This window comes from Salvelinus sp. IW2-2015, linkage group LG8 (assembly GCF_002910315.2).
Source record: "Salvelinus sp. IW2-2015 linkage group LG8, ASM291031v2, whole genome shotgun sequence".
In the NCBI taxonomy this organism is placed as follows: Eukaryota; Metazoa; Chordata; class Actinopteri; order Salmoniformes; family Salmonidae; genus Salvelinus; species Salvelinus sp. IW2-2015.
Window position 1 is genome coordinate 38111470 of NC_036848.1, and position 15164 is coordinate 38126633.

Below are 15164 nucleotides of genomic sequence, written 5' to 3' on the forward strand. Positions count from 1 at the left end.
ATGTCTGTGTCAGAGCAGTAACATATTCAGAAGGTCTGGGGGAGTCTCCAGTCCAGCCCTCCAGCCTGGAGTCCTCTTGGCTCCCTCTCCCTAGGAGGAGGAGCTACTGGAACCTTTAGTTCCTAGTCCCTCTGTGCAGAGGACATCATTACCTACTGGAGGAGGGGTTAGGGGAACTGTGGGAGGGGCTATGGGAAGCCTCAGTGGTTAGCTCCTCCCAGCAGAGGGCATATCACTCTACTTACTCTCTCTGGCGTGGAGACTCAGAGCTCAGAGCTACATGGGACCAAAGCCTGGCTGTCTGCCTCACTGTCCGACTCCCACAGCTACCCTAGGGAGAGAGAAGGAGTGAGAGAGAGAAAAGAATAGAGAGAGAGAAGAGGAGAGAGGAGTGAAGAGATACGAGAGATACACCACCATTTTTTCTTATTTTCTTGTAATAGCTGTTGTGTTGTTGATGACGAGCGTTTGGCCAACTCTGGTCTCGGTCTCCGGTCCCAGGAAGGGCCAGGGGCATTAAAGTGAAAGTGTGTGCGTCTGTTCTCTTTTTCTCTCCTGTACACTGGAACCATACAGTTAGCATCATGACTTTACTGGGCTCTGAACGCTCCATACTGATACGAAGCAAGTTTAGATCAGGTAAGATCCTATTATGTGTGTGTGTTCATGTCCACTCACCTATCAGAAGTATTTGTTCCACCCCTTGGACTGGCACTTTGTTGATATGTACTATATAAACATCCTCTCCTTATGATACAATGTTTGCACTTGCATTGATTAAAAAAATAAATAATTCAATGCCATTTGTCCATCAACTGTTAGTACTTGTATTTTATTTATAGTGAACAGTAGTACAGGTACATGCTTTGCTTATCAAATGTTATTAATCACAAACGCAGATGTTATTGCGGGTGTTCCTAGCTCCAACTGTGCAGTAATATCTAACAATACACACAAATCTAAAAAGTAATATAATTGAATGAAGATATTTAGGATGAGCAATGTCGGAGTCCGGAGTACAAATGTATATACTGAGTATACAAAACATTCAGAACACCTGCTCTTTCCATGACATAGACTGACCAGGTGAATCCAGGTGAAAGCTACGATCCCTTGTTGATGTCACTTGTTAAATCCACTTCAATCAGTGTAGATGAAGGGGAGGAGACAGGTTAAAGATTTTTAAACATTGAGACATGAATTGTGTTTGTGTGCCATTCAGAGGGTGAATGGGCAAGACAAAACATTGAAGTGCCTTTGAACAGGGTATGGTAGTAGTATAGTAGTAGTATGGTAGTAGTATAGTAGTAGTATGGTAGTAGTAGTATGGTCATAGTATGGTAGCAGTATGGTAGCAGTATGGTAGTAGCATGGCAGTAGTATGGTAGTAGTATAGTAGTAGCATGGCAGTAGTCTGGTAGTAGTATAGTAGTAGCATGGCAGTAGTCTGGTAGTAGTATAGTAGTAGCGTGGTGGTATTATAGTAGCAGTATGGTAGTAGCATAGTAGTAGTATGGTAGTAGTATGGCAGTAGTATAGTAGTAGTATGGTGGTAGTATAGTAGTAGTATGGCAGTTGTATAGTAGTAGTATGGCAGTGGTATGGTAGTAGTATAGTAGTAGTACGGCAGTAGTATAGTAGTAGTACGGCAGTAGTATAGTAGTAGTATAGTGGTAGAACAGTAGTAGTTTAGTAGTAGTATGGTGGTAGTATAGTAGTCGTATGGTAGTAGTATGGTAGTAGTATGGTAGTAGTAATGTAGTGGTATGGTAGTAGTATAGTAGTAGTATGCTAGTATTATGGTAGTAGGTGCCAGGTGCACCGATTTGTCAAGAACTGCAACACTGCTGTTTTTTTTTAAACTCAACAGTTTCCCGTGTGTGTCAAGAATGGTCCACCACCCAAAGGACATCCAGCCAACTTGACACAACTGTGGGAAGCATTGGAGTCAACATGGGCCAGAATCCCTTTGGAACGTAGAGTCCATGCCCTGACAAATTGAGGCTGTTCTGAGGGCAAAAGGGAGAGGTGCAACTCCATATTAGGATGGTGTTCCTAATGTTTTGTATACTCAGTGTATATATGTGATGGGATGTATAGACACTATGGACAGTATATGGATATGTATAGAATATGTAGTATATCTGAAGAATAGTATATGTACAGCAATAATTAAATAGGATAGGCCTTGACTAGAATACAGTATANCACACACACACACACACACACACACACACACACACACACACACACACACACACACACACAAAACCCTCTCTATCTCTCTCTCTTCTCTCCATGTCTCGTGTATATGCAGTCTACTCTTTATCTTTCAACTTTGTCTCTATGTATATGTCTGTCCTGTGAACAATACTGCCCCCTCTCTGAAGGGAATGTCACTGACAGCCAGAGACAGCTATTCGAATGCTTGGGACTTTCTCCATGTCCTGCTCAGTCACAGTTTGATACACACGGTTTACAGTCAACCAGCATTTTATCCAGTGATTCATTTCACTGTGAACAAAACGTAAGGAACAACAATACTTGAAAGGCTTTTACCAACTCTCTTTCTCTCTCTTTATTTGACTCCAGTGCAATCTCTCTGCCCTCGGCGCGGTAATTGCTTACCAGCAATCGCAGGCTAAATTGTGCTTTTCCTCTGTGTTGTTTAGACCAGCAACCGCGCGCTGGGAAATGACCTCTGGGCTCTGGGGGGAGAGAGCGAGATGTTAGGGCTGAAGTCATTGTAGTGGTATGGTCAGAGAGAGAGACTTTCACACGGCAGCGGCTCAGGGATTTGGTGTTTTGGTGTTGCTGTGTAACACACATTAGGCTGATAGACCAGTTATTACTGCACTGCTGCCGTTGGGAGACTGTTTAGTCTGACATGCTGGGTCACAGAGACAGAGAGAGAGACAGAGAGCCTGGCTGAGGTTATTACAGTTGGTGACGTGGGTGTTTTGTGATGTAACGTTACAGCCCTTTCATGTATGTTATGTGTTCGGAGTTCCAGTTTATTAAAGTAAGTTGGCCAGTCAATGGAAATGGATGTCGCCAGGACAATAAATGACATTTGAAACGTTCTCGGTCCCTGGCTGGTTGGCTGTCAAGGAGAGAAGTGCTTGTGTTAGGCTGTGAACACGCAGTTAACACATTTATTTAGTGACCTATGCTGGAATCAAACTCCCAACTCTACTACTGCCAGCTCCATGCTCACACCAACAACAGTACGCTATGGGAACTACTACTGGTAAGATATTCTAGCAGCGAGGGATAAGGATCTCAGAGGGGTCCTAGGGGACGTGGATATGTTTAACTATAGTAAAAGAACAACATTTTTGCCATCTGGGGACATTTTGTTAGTCCCCACGAGGTCAAATGCTATTTCTAGGGGATTGAGGGTTAATGTTAGAATTAGTTTTAGGGTTAGAATTACGTTAATGGTTAGGTTATAGGAGCTAGGGTTAGGTTTAGGGTTAGGGTTAGGAGCTAGGAGCTAGGGTTATGTTTAGGGTTAGGGTTAAGAGCTAGGGTTAGTTTAGGGTTACAGTTAGGAACTAGGGTTAGGTTTAGGGTTAAGGTTAGGGTAAGAGTACGTGTTAGGTTTACGGTATGGCGTTAGGGAAAATAGGATTTTGAATGGGACTGAATTGTGTGTCCCCACAAGGTTTGCTGTATAATACTGTGTGTGTGTGTGTGTGTGCGTATGCGCGCGCGCTTCTCACTAGCATTGCATAACTGTGCAGGACAGAGATGTTGGAGTTGTATATTATGTCAACACTAAATCTAGGCTCAACGTGTTGAATTAGATATTATTTGTATTTTTACATTTGTCCATGCCTGCTGCCTCTGGAGAGTTTCATGGCAGTATAAATGGTAGGTTCTGTTATAAACATAACCTTGTTACAAACCCTGATACAACGTTCCAGTAGTTTCCATCTAGCATGTTTATGATTTTGTTGTAATTTTTATTTATTTTTTCACCTTTATTTAACCAGGTAGGCTAGTTGAGAACAAGTTCTCATTTACAACTGTGACCTGGCAGTTGGAACACCAAGCTTTCCTACGTAAACACGGTGTATTGTATCTCTATAGCTCTCTCCCTGAATTGAGTTGTGATTAACAGTAGCGTTGGTGTGTCTGGGCTATCTCTGTGGGATTTCAGAGGGCCAGTTGGTGGTAATATAAAGCAGGGAAGTAACTATAACTCAGCTCAGAGCCAACTCTGTTACACACTGACAGGCACCACACTTCCAAGAATCACAAAGGACAGGGTGAGGATGGATCTGAAAATGATTTGCCCTAATGCCATAAATTAAACAGTGTGTGGAAACAGAAGGGTGTGTGTTTATTGGCACTGTGAGTGAATGTGTGGAAGACGAGAGAGAGAGAGAGAGAGAGAGAGAGAGAAGAAGAGAAGAGAGAGAGAAGAGAGAGAGAGAGAGAGGAGACGAGAGATGAGGGAGATAGAGAGAGAGGAAAGGACGAGATGAGGACAGAGGAGAGAGAATGAGAAAAGAGAGCGAGAAGGAGGAGAGAAGCGGAGCAGCGTGTGTGCGGATTGGAGAGTGGAAAGGAGACGAGAGATAGAAAGAGAGGAGGAGAGAGGAGAAGAGAGAGAGAGAGAGAGAGAGAGAAGAGAGAGAGAGAGAACGGAAGAGGAGGGAGAGAGAGAGGGAAAGAGATGGGAGAGAGAGGAGGGAGAGGAGAGGAGAGATAGAGAGGAGAGAGGGAGGAGGAGAGAGTACAGAGGAGAGAAGAGAAGAGAAGGGAGAGGACATCTCTCAGTTTAAAGAAATAGGTGTAGTTAAGATGCTCAGGAAAAGAAGAAACTTACGTTCTTCAGGGTTAGTCTTTATTTCGTGTTTTGGGGGGAACTCCTTTAGAAGGGGGAAAACCTTAACTATACCCTTTGACCTCTCAGGAGCATCGCAGCTGCTTTGACAACGCTGTGCCATGGTCTGTTATGACTGTGTTGCCGTGTCTTTTTGGCTCCAGGAATCATTTTGATTTGATGTAGACTGATAGACATTTTTGTACAGTCAATTGTAATTGCTAATGCCAGTAATTGAGATCACCAGAGGCAGTGAACAGACTCTTCCCTGACATGGGACACGGGCCCTTTTTGAACAATTGACCGGGCTATTTATGAGCTGTTTTATAAGATATTGAATCAGATATTTATAGATCCATAAGGTGTTAAGAATAATTGTATTAAACACCTGGCTGGGATCCAGTGCGGTGGGTTACTGATCCTCTTGACAGAAGAGAGAGAAAAGAAGGAGCTAAAGAGAGAATTCAAGTGATTCGAAAGGTTACTATACTTGAAAAATGGTTTGCTCTTGGACTTGACCATTATCTGTGACATACTTTGTCACAGTGTTCCAGTCCAGAGTGAATGGCTGTGCTCTTGCCATCTGAGGTACAGGTCAGGAGGTCACGGCTCAGGGATGTAAACTCAACCAGATGTTTAGAGAATGTGTGTGTCATTATGAAACAGAAGTAGATGGCCCGAGAGGAGGAGAGATAAAGCCAACACACACACACACACCACACACCAACACACACACACACACACACCACCACACACACACCAACACACACACACAACACACACACCACACACACAACACACACACACACACACACACACACCACACACACACACACACAACACCACCACCACACCACACACACACCACAAACACACACACACACACACACACACACACACCACACACACACCACAACCGGTCAAAACCTTAGAACACCTACTTCATTCAAAGGTTTTTCTTTAATTTGACTATTTTCTACATTGTAGAATAATAGTGAAGACATCAAAACTATGAAATAACACATATGGAATCATGCAGTAACCAAAAAGAAAAGCTAAACAAATCAAAAATAAGATTTTAGATTTTAGATTCTTCAAATAGCCTCCCTTTACCTTGGTGACAGCTTTGCACACGCTTGGCATTCTCTCAAGCAAAAACGTTTAATCGGTAGTGTCCACCACTCCTCAAACATCGCTCGGTATGTGTCACAGTGTTCCCATGGCGAATTGATCAAACAGATCTCTGAGCCTACGTAGCAGCTCTGTCCAGTCAGCGGTCCACTCCAACCCCAGAGCAGCTAAGAGTGATAAGCCTAAAGAGAAACACAACGATAATCAGTAGATCCACAGAGAAAGAACGCATCATACCACAATATCAGCTGGAGGGTGCCACTGTGAGACCCTCCAGCTGAGGTTATGGACCAGTGTGTCTGTCAGAACACGGAGAGACGCACGCCCTCACAGACCACACACTGCCTAGCCGATCTGTTTAAAGGCCAGGAGCTGTGTTCATCATTCCCTGCATCCTGTTCACAGAAATATTTGTCAGCCCACAGTGCCATTTCTTCCTTGTTTTGTGTGTCTGTGCAACTCTTCTACGTCATTGCCGCACAGAGAGATTGGCACACAGAGAGATTGGCACACAGAGAGATTGGCACACAGAGAGATTGGCATGAAGCTTGTTTTGAGGACGGGAGCATCAGAACTTTGAGAACTTTTAAACAGTGGTGTGTTCTATCACTGAAACGTTGTTGATGTTGCTTCATGAAACTGTCAAACCCGATTCTCTAACCGTCACAGAACAATACTTTCTCTGCTGCTATGGTACTCATCTGACATTAGTAGCATACTCAGTCTCTCTACCCCTCCTCTGTATCTCCTTCCCTCGCCCTTTTCTGCCCTCCCTCATCTCTCTGTCTCCCTCCCTCCCTCCCTCATCTCTCTGTCTCCCTCCCTTCTCCATCTCTCCCCCTGTAGTTCTGCAGTTAAGACTTCAGCAGAGGAGGACTCGAGAGCAGCTTGCAGACCAAGGCATCATGCCTCGTGAGTAACACTCTTTTACACATGAAGTCATGCGCATTGTGTTACACACACACACGCACAGCACACGCACGCGCACGCACACGCACGACGCACACGCACACACACACACACACACACACACACACACACACACACACACACACACACACACACACACACACACACACACACACACCACCATAAGTGTGTGTGACACCATGTACTGCATACTAGAGAGAGTGAGAGAGAAAGAGCGAGAGAAAAAGAGAGAGATTTAACTTGCAACTGACAACGGCAATGAAACACGACACGCTACATGGGCCTCGCTTCTACGAGCCGACGCACTACCTCATGATAACACAAACGTAGTCCTTAACACTGTACCAGAGACCCATCTATCCTGATAACACAATGTTTAAGCTGATCTAGGATCTAAACCTCTAACCCATAATATGTTATAGCGGATATATGATCACCTCTGTGATCTATGTGGAAGCCGTGAATCATCTTGCACAGTGAGACAGTAAGGGAGTATCAGACAGACAGACAGGCAGGAGGACAGGTAGGTAGAAAGGGGCACACACACACACACACATACACACCCACAAAACAGGTATATTTCATCTGCTCATAAAAGTAGGGCTATATTACAAACTGGCTAATGTCTGTGAGAGAAGCCAGTCACGAGTCATCTCCACTATACAGTCCAGAGGGTAGCCTGTGTGAGTGCACTTGTCTGAGTATTATTAAACCGGCTGCAGGCTGGGGTTAGGGGTTGTAGTGTAGTAGGGAGGGTTGTTGAATGCTATCTCTCTGGCACGGTTTGACATTCGTTTCACTGGGGCTCCAGCAGTGAGATAACCAGTGGTAAGTGTGTGTGCAGGGGAATTCAATCCAGAGGCCTAGCACTGCCACACTATGTGTGTGTGTTTGTGTGTGTGTGTGTGTGTGTGTATGTGGGGGGGGGGGGGGGGGCTGCCATGAATGTGGGTTAATAGACGGCACTCAGAGAAATCTTCAAAAACCCTTTCCATGTGTACTGCGGACCTCTCGCATACAATCAGCAGATAAACGGCCAATCGAAAAATTCTTCTGAAATAGTATTTGCCCTGTCGACCAATCACGTTTCCCCTAGCTGCTTTATCTCCGGCAGACTCCCAGAAACTGATAGGCCATGCTGGGCCTCTGGATTCCGTTCCCTCGCACACTTACCACTGGTTGCACACACACACACAATGTATTATCCTTCCACAGGACAGGGGACTGGGCAGTCAAATCCAAGCCTCTCACAGTGTGGAGAGAGAATGTGATTTCTCATTCTGTGCAGTTTTATTATGTAAATAAGGCTCATTTTTAATAATATTGTTTTTCAATGTCAATCATTTTTGACAGAATACCATTATCAGTATTGTGTGCACAAGTGTGTGCATGTGTGTGTGTGTGTGAGATGGACACGGCGTAGTGTGTGTATTATATTACCCAGGGAACATCTGGTGTTTATAGAATCCCAGAGTGCTGCTTCGGCCTCTCAGGGCTCTCTGGCTTGTGGCTGGCTGAGGAAGAGTCCACACATTGCACACACTTGCACACGCACGCACAACACACCACACACACACACACACACACAACACACACACACACACACACCACACACCCACACACACACACACCACACACACACACACACACACACAACACACACACACACACACACACACCACAACACACACACACACACAGAAAGAGAGTGAGACACTGCCTTTCAATATGACGTGTGGTTGGCAGAGAAGGAAGGGTCCACATACACACACACACACACACACACTCTAGTCCTCTACTCCTCTAACACGATAAGTGTGTCGTTTCACCACAAATCTCCATTTCCCTAGATGGTACTTTTTCTTTATTCCATAGGGCCAATGGAAAAACTATGATTAGTACTGTATAGTTTATTCTACTGCGTTAATAGCACCATATACTGCACATAGGTTGGGATCTGAAGTGAGGTTTAAATTAGACAGAAAGTAAATAGTGGGTTTTAGTTTAGCTTTAGGATTTTTAACTTGGTGCCAACTGTAAAGTAGACTGACTCATACCACAAGGTATGTTTCTATAAAGATAATAGTCTGGAGAGCTGTGTAAAAACGCTAATGCCCTGCTGTGTTGTTATCAGTGTCTGGACAGTGCTTAAATGTTTGCATTTGGAGAGTGATGTAATCTGCAGCTCTAATGTCACAAAGAGTGTTGTTATATGTTTTTGTGCAGACTTTATATTACGTGGAGATTGATATGAAGTAGCTGTGTTGTGCTGGAGATACTTTTATGTAGTCTTCATGCATCTCTATAAAGCTTCTGCAGCCCTTATGTCAGGTTAGAATCATGTGCGAGTCAGGGAAGCGGACACAGTGAGTGACAGGCCGGGGCAGATGGTGTATTAGCAGACGGTGATCTCACCATCGCATCCCATGTGCTGGTTAGCAACATGACCACTGCTATGCCCAGGACAAACCATTGCCAGACAAACCATGCCATGGACCAAAACCATGCCAGGACAGACCATGCCAGGACAAACCATGCCAGGACAGACCATGCCAGGACAGACCAGGCCAGGACAAACCATGCCAGGACAGACCATGCCAGGACAGACCAGGCCAGGACAAACCATTCCAGGACAGACCAGGCCAGGACAAACCATGCCAGGACAGACCAGGCCAGGACAAACCAGGCCAGGACAGACCAGGCCAGGACAGACCAGGCCAGGACAGACCAGGCCAGCAGGTGATCCCTGTATCCTCTAGGGAAGGACACAGAAGGCCCTAGTCAATTACTCATACATCTTTCCTTCCTTCCTCCCTTCTTTCTACCTTTCCTTTCTTAATGCCTTCCTTCACAGCAAAATCGCCAGTTCATATCCTGGTGAGGACAGTTTTGGTGTTGATGTGGTGTTACTTTGTGTTACTATGAATGCCCCCTGGTGTTGCTTTTTAAGATGTTGTTAAAAAATGCTGTTGTTCAGTCAGAGTGTCAAATTGGCCAGTGTTACCTAGTATTGAATTTTCAGTGTAACATTTCTAGTGTTGATTCAGTTGTTAAATTAACTTTGTAAGTGTTAAATGAACACTCATTGGTGTAAAATAATGCCAGTGTTGGTGTTAATAACCAGTGTTAAACCACAACCATGACCATCATTATTATATTTCTCAGCATGGTCTGTTGCAGGTTGATTTTTTGAATTGTTTGTTTCAATATCTATGTTTTTGCATGTACATTGATTGATTAATCTTACGCTAGTGAAATATAAATAACATACATTTTTATAAACTAATCCAATGTTACTTGGATTTATTGCACCCGTTACTGAACTGGTTGTTCCAATTTAAATGCTTTAAGTAGTCTCATATCTTAGTCTTCCCAACCCGGCAGTCATTCTGAATGCAGATTCCGGGTGAATAAAAATTCATAATGTTGGATATCCCCACTCTGGCTGGATTTCAATAGGAATTACACATCACAGCATAATGTGACTTGCAGGCCTGATGTGACCTGTAAACCATGAGTTTCAGGCCATTGTATTAGGGTTAAACTAGGCCTTCAAAATAAGGCCTTATAAATTATGTGTTGTTTTGTATTAAAGAATACAATTTCATGATAGCATATTAATTTAGGATCACACTAGGTGAAGGCCATTGGACTGAAAATGGATGAATGAAACAACTATATCTCTGTCACTAACAAATACAGTCATGGGTGGTAACTCTACAAGTCACTTGAAAGGCAAGACACTCTGGGAAATATGCAAATAAGGCTTTACACTAAACAGTTTGCTAATTTAACACTGAAAAGTGTGGACCCATATAGACAATGAACCCGTGTTAAATATAACACTCTCTGTGGATTAAACACTGGAGAATTTGCTGTAACGGTACCAGTGAACACCATAAGTGTACCTCAGTAGTGTAGCCAGACATTTGTTGCAATTATGCAATTCTACAATTTTTTTCATGGGGCAAAGATAAAAAAAATCAGTTTTAAAGCTAATTCAAGCTAAAAATATAGGTGTGTTGACTTGTATGCTAAATGAACAAATGAAGTAGGCAGTGGCATGGTACATATAGCCATAGAAGCACAGTGACATATGCTTCAATGCGGTCATATTCATGGCTTATTGCGGGTCTTGCTTTCAGTTAGTTATTTTTTGCCGCCCATCCCATGAGAGGGAATGTCATTCCAGCACTGCTTGCTATGAATTCTATCTGATGGTGTTTGCATATTTAGGTAAAAAGACAAATAATGCCAGAAAACGACTTACAATTCATGACCACAAACATGTGGACACCTGCTTGTCGAACATCTCATTCCAAAATCATGAGCATTAATATGGAGTTGGTTCCCCCTTTGCTGCTATAACAGCCTCCACTCTTCTGGGAAGGATTTCCACTAGATGTTGGAACATTCCTGCGGGAACTTGCTTCCATTCAGCGACAAGAGCATTAGTGAGGTCTGGCACTGATGTTGGGCAGTTAGGCCTGGCTTATAGTAGGCGTTCCATTTCATCRCAAAGGTGTTTGATGGGGTTGAGGTCAGGGCTCTGTGCAGGCCAGTCAATTTCTTCCACACTGAACTCGAAGAAAAAAAAAATCTGTATGGACCTCGCTTTCTGCACCGGGGCATTGTCATGGAAACAGGAAAGGGCCTTCCCCATTATTCCTCCTCCACCCAACTTTACAGTTGGCACTATGCATTCGGGCATGTAGCGTTCTCCTGGCAAACCCAAATTCGTCCGTCAGACTGCCAGACGGTGAAGCATGATTCATCACTCCAGAGAAAGCGTTTCCACTGCTCCAGAGTCTAATGGCGGCGAAGTTTACACCACTCCAGCCAATGCTTGACATTGCACATGGTGATCTTAGGCTTGTCTGAGGCTGCTCGGCCATGGAAACCCATTTCATGAAGCTCCCGACAAACAGTTATTGTGCTGACGTTGCTTCCAGAGGAAGTTTGGAACTCGGTAGTGAGTGTTGCAACCGAGGACAGATAATTTTTTCGCGCTTCAGTCCTTTGGCGATCCCGTTCTGTGAGCTTGTGTGGCCTACCACTTGGCAGCTGAGCCGTTGTTGCTCCTAGACTTTTCCATTTCACAATAACAGCACTTACAGTTGACCGGGGCAGCTCTAGCAGGGCAGAAATTTGACAAACTGACTTGTTGGTAAGGTGGCATCCTGTGACGGTGACACGTTGAAAGTCACTGAGCTCTTCAGTAAGGCCATTCTACTGCCAATGTTTGTCTATGGAGATTGCATTGCCGTGTGCTCTGTTTTATACACCTGTGAGCAACGGTTGTGGCTGAAATAGCCGAATCGACTAAATTGAAGGTGTGTCCACATACTTTTGTGTATATATAGTGTAAGTACTAGCTACAAATCACATTTTTTACACCTTGTAAACTGTGACAGCAAACATAAAGATCAACCACTTAGTGTAATTGATTTGAAATTAATGTATTATTTAAGCCAGCATCATCTTGTGGACCCTGTCACGACTTCCGCCGGAGTCAGTCCCTCTCCTTGTTCGAGCGGCGTTCGGCGGTCGATGTCACCGGCCTTCGAGCCATCACCGATCCACTTTTCATTTTCCATTTGTTTTGTCTTTGTTTTCTACACACCGAGTTTCAATTCCCTCATTACATGTTCATTATTTAACCCTCTGGTTTCCCCCATGTTTGTGTGCGTGTTTGTTTTATTGTGAAGGCTGTATCTGACGCCTGGTATATTGTTGCCAGGTTTTGTGATTATGCCCGTTTATTTTGTGGTACCAGTATTTTTCCCGCACCATAGTATTGTGTGTATACTGGTGTTATCTTGTATTAAATACCTTGTCCATGCATCTCAGCTCTCCTGCGCCTGACTCCTTTCACCAGTTACCCACAGCCTTGACAGACCCCAGGAAGAGTAGCGGCTGCGTTAGCAGCAGCTAATTGGGATCCTTATACACTGCTCAAAAAAATAAAGGGAACACTTAAACAACACAATGTAACTCCAAGTCAATCACTCTTCTGTGAAATCGAACTGTCCACTTAGGAAGCAACACTGATTGACAATAAATTTCACATGCTGTTGTGCAAATGGAATAGACAAAAGGTGGAAATTATAGGCAATTAGCAAGACACCCCCAATAAAGGAGTGATTCTGCAGGTGGTGACCACAGACCACTTCTCAGTTCCTATGCTTCCTGGCTGATGTTTTGGTCACTTTTGAATGCTGGCGGTGCTCTCACTCTAGTGGTAGCATGAGACGGAGTCTACAACCCACACAAGTGGCTCAGGTAGTGCAGCTCATTCAGGATGGCACATCAATGCGAGCTGTGGCAAGAAGGTTTGCTGTGTCTGTCAGCGTAGGTGTCCAGAGCATGGAGGCGCTACCAGGAGACAGGCCAGTACATCAGGAGACGTGGAGGAGGCCTAGGAGGGCAACAACCCAGCAGCAGGACCGCTACCTCCGCCTTTGTGCAAGGAGGAGCACTGCCAGAGCCCTGCAAAATGACCTCGAGCAGGCCACAAATGTGCATGTGTCAGCATATGGTCTCACAAGGGCTCTGAGGATCTCATCTCGGTACCTAAGGGCAGTCAGGCTACCTCTGGCGAGCACATGGAGGGCAGTGCGGCCCCACAAAGAAATGCCACCCCACACCATGACTGACCCACCGCCAAACCGGTCATGCTGGAGGATGTTGCAGGCAGCAGAACGTTCTCCACGGCATCTGCAGACTCTGTCACGTCTGTCACATGTGCTCATGTGCTCAGTGTGAACCTGCTTTCACCAGTGGCGAATTTGCCAATCTTGGTGTTCTCTGGCAAATGCCAAACGTCCTGCACGTTGTTGGGCTGTAAGTACAACCCCCACCTGTGGATGTCGGGCCCTCATACCACCCTCTGTGGTATGAGTCTGTTTCTGACCGTTTGAGCAGACACATGCACATTTGTTCATTTTACCGATCAGATTTTGCTGTGTTCTTTTCTATCTTCACTTTTTGTCTTTTAGGCATGTATTTGGATATTCACTCATGAAGGTCATTAACTCTTAAAGTAGTCCAGTAGTTTCTATATTTGGAAAGGATATTGATCAGTGATTGTAACCAATAGCCATACTCTGGACTATATAGATGTAGCTATAATTTGTAGTCTGTACAAAATGATGACTCTGTGGCTCGGCAGATGTAAGCGTATAACTGTTGTTTTAAAATGTTCTATCAATTCTTAATGAGACAGCAATAGTTCTTAATTAAAAGGAGCCAATGAAATATAATTAATATCATTCCATTCAATTGTTTCCCGGCACATAGTCCAGATTTCAGCCATCGATGAAAGATTTGACCAAATAAGTGCTGTTACTATTTCTCTCGGTGGTTTAATCAAGCTAGCTCAGGTTATCCATCCTACTGTAAGAGAAGAATGGATATTGGGCCAACCCAACCCAGGATTATTTGTATAGGATTAATGGGCAGTGTGTGTGCAAGGCAGTCTTACCCATATCACTATATCCCTTTTAATTATCTCTAACCCCATTTATTTATCCAGTGGAGGAAGTCTGTCTACCTTCCATGAGGGGAGGAAAAGGATTCAATGTTGACCTTTTATGAGCACCTGGCACCAGCCAGCTCACCAGCTCTGACACTTAGGCATTAGGGCTGCAATTTTGGGAGAACTGCTTGGAACAGGGCTCGGACCAAGACACGTATAAGTCGTCAGTGGATGTTTTGCCACTGGAGATTCAGATGAGGAGCCCAACTGGCCTTAATCAACTCATATACAAAAACATGAATAGTCAAGGGAGTTAATAGTGTGGCTTTGCTTGCTGTGTATATGTAGACCCGGAGGGGGACGTATCGTCTGTGGAGGCTCAGCTGAGGCTGAAGAGAGCCCGCCTGGCAGACAACCTCAATGACAAACTGGCCCTGAGACCTGGCCCCATGGAGCTGGTGCACAAGAATATCATTCCCCTAGACCACATATGTCAGAGTCAAGGCCCGCGGGCCACATCCGGCCCGCGAGAAGGTTTTTTACGGCCCCTGGGATGATCTTGATTTATTATTAGAACCGGCCCGCAGACCGCAGCAAGCCGGCAGCCCGCAGATCTTTTACACGCACCAATACTACATTTCCCACAATGCAACGGTGACGCACCGAGCAGTAGGCTGCTTCATTTCAATATTTATTGGCACAGCAGTCGTCAGCATCACAGTAAAATTAACTTTCAGATACCCATCAAAAATGGCAAAACGGAAGGTGGACACTGAGAACCGGGGGTTTCAA

General features: G+C 44.6%; 1 protein-coding gene across 4 annotated transcripts in view; it reads left to right on the top strand.

Moving 5' to 3' along the window:
- Positions 1 to 273: 273 nt before the first annotated feature.
- The window catches only part of myocd (myocardin), a 32425-nt gene continuing 17534 nt past the window's right edge, over positions 274 to 15164 (top strand). For all 4 annotated transcript variants that reach the window (XM_023993275.2, XM_023993277.2, XM_070444915.1 and 1 more), the window contains exons 1-2: positions 274 to 639; positions 6812 to 6877. In XM_023993275.2, the coding sequence (XP_023849043.1) occupies positions 585 to 639; positions 6812 to 6877 (121 nt within the window). In that variant the 5' untranslated portion in view covers positions 274 to 584. The remainder of the gene's footprint in view (positions 640 to 6811; positions 6878 to 15164) is intronic.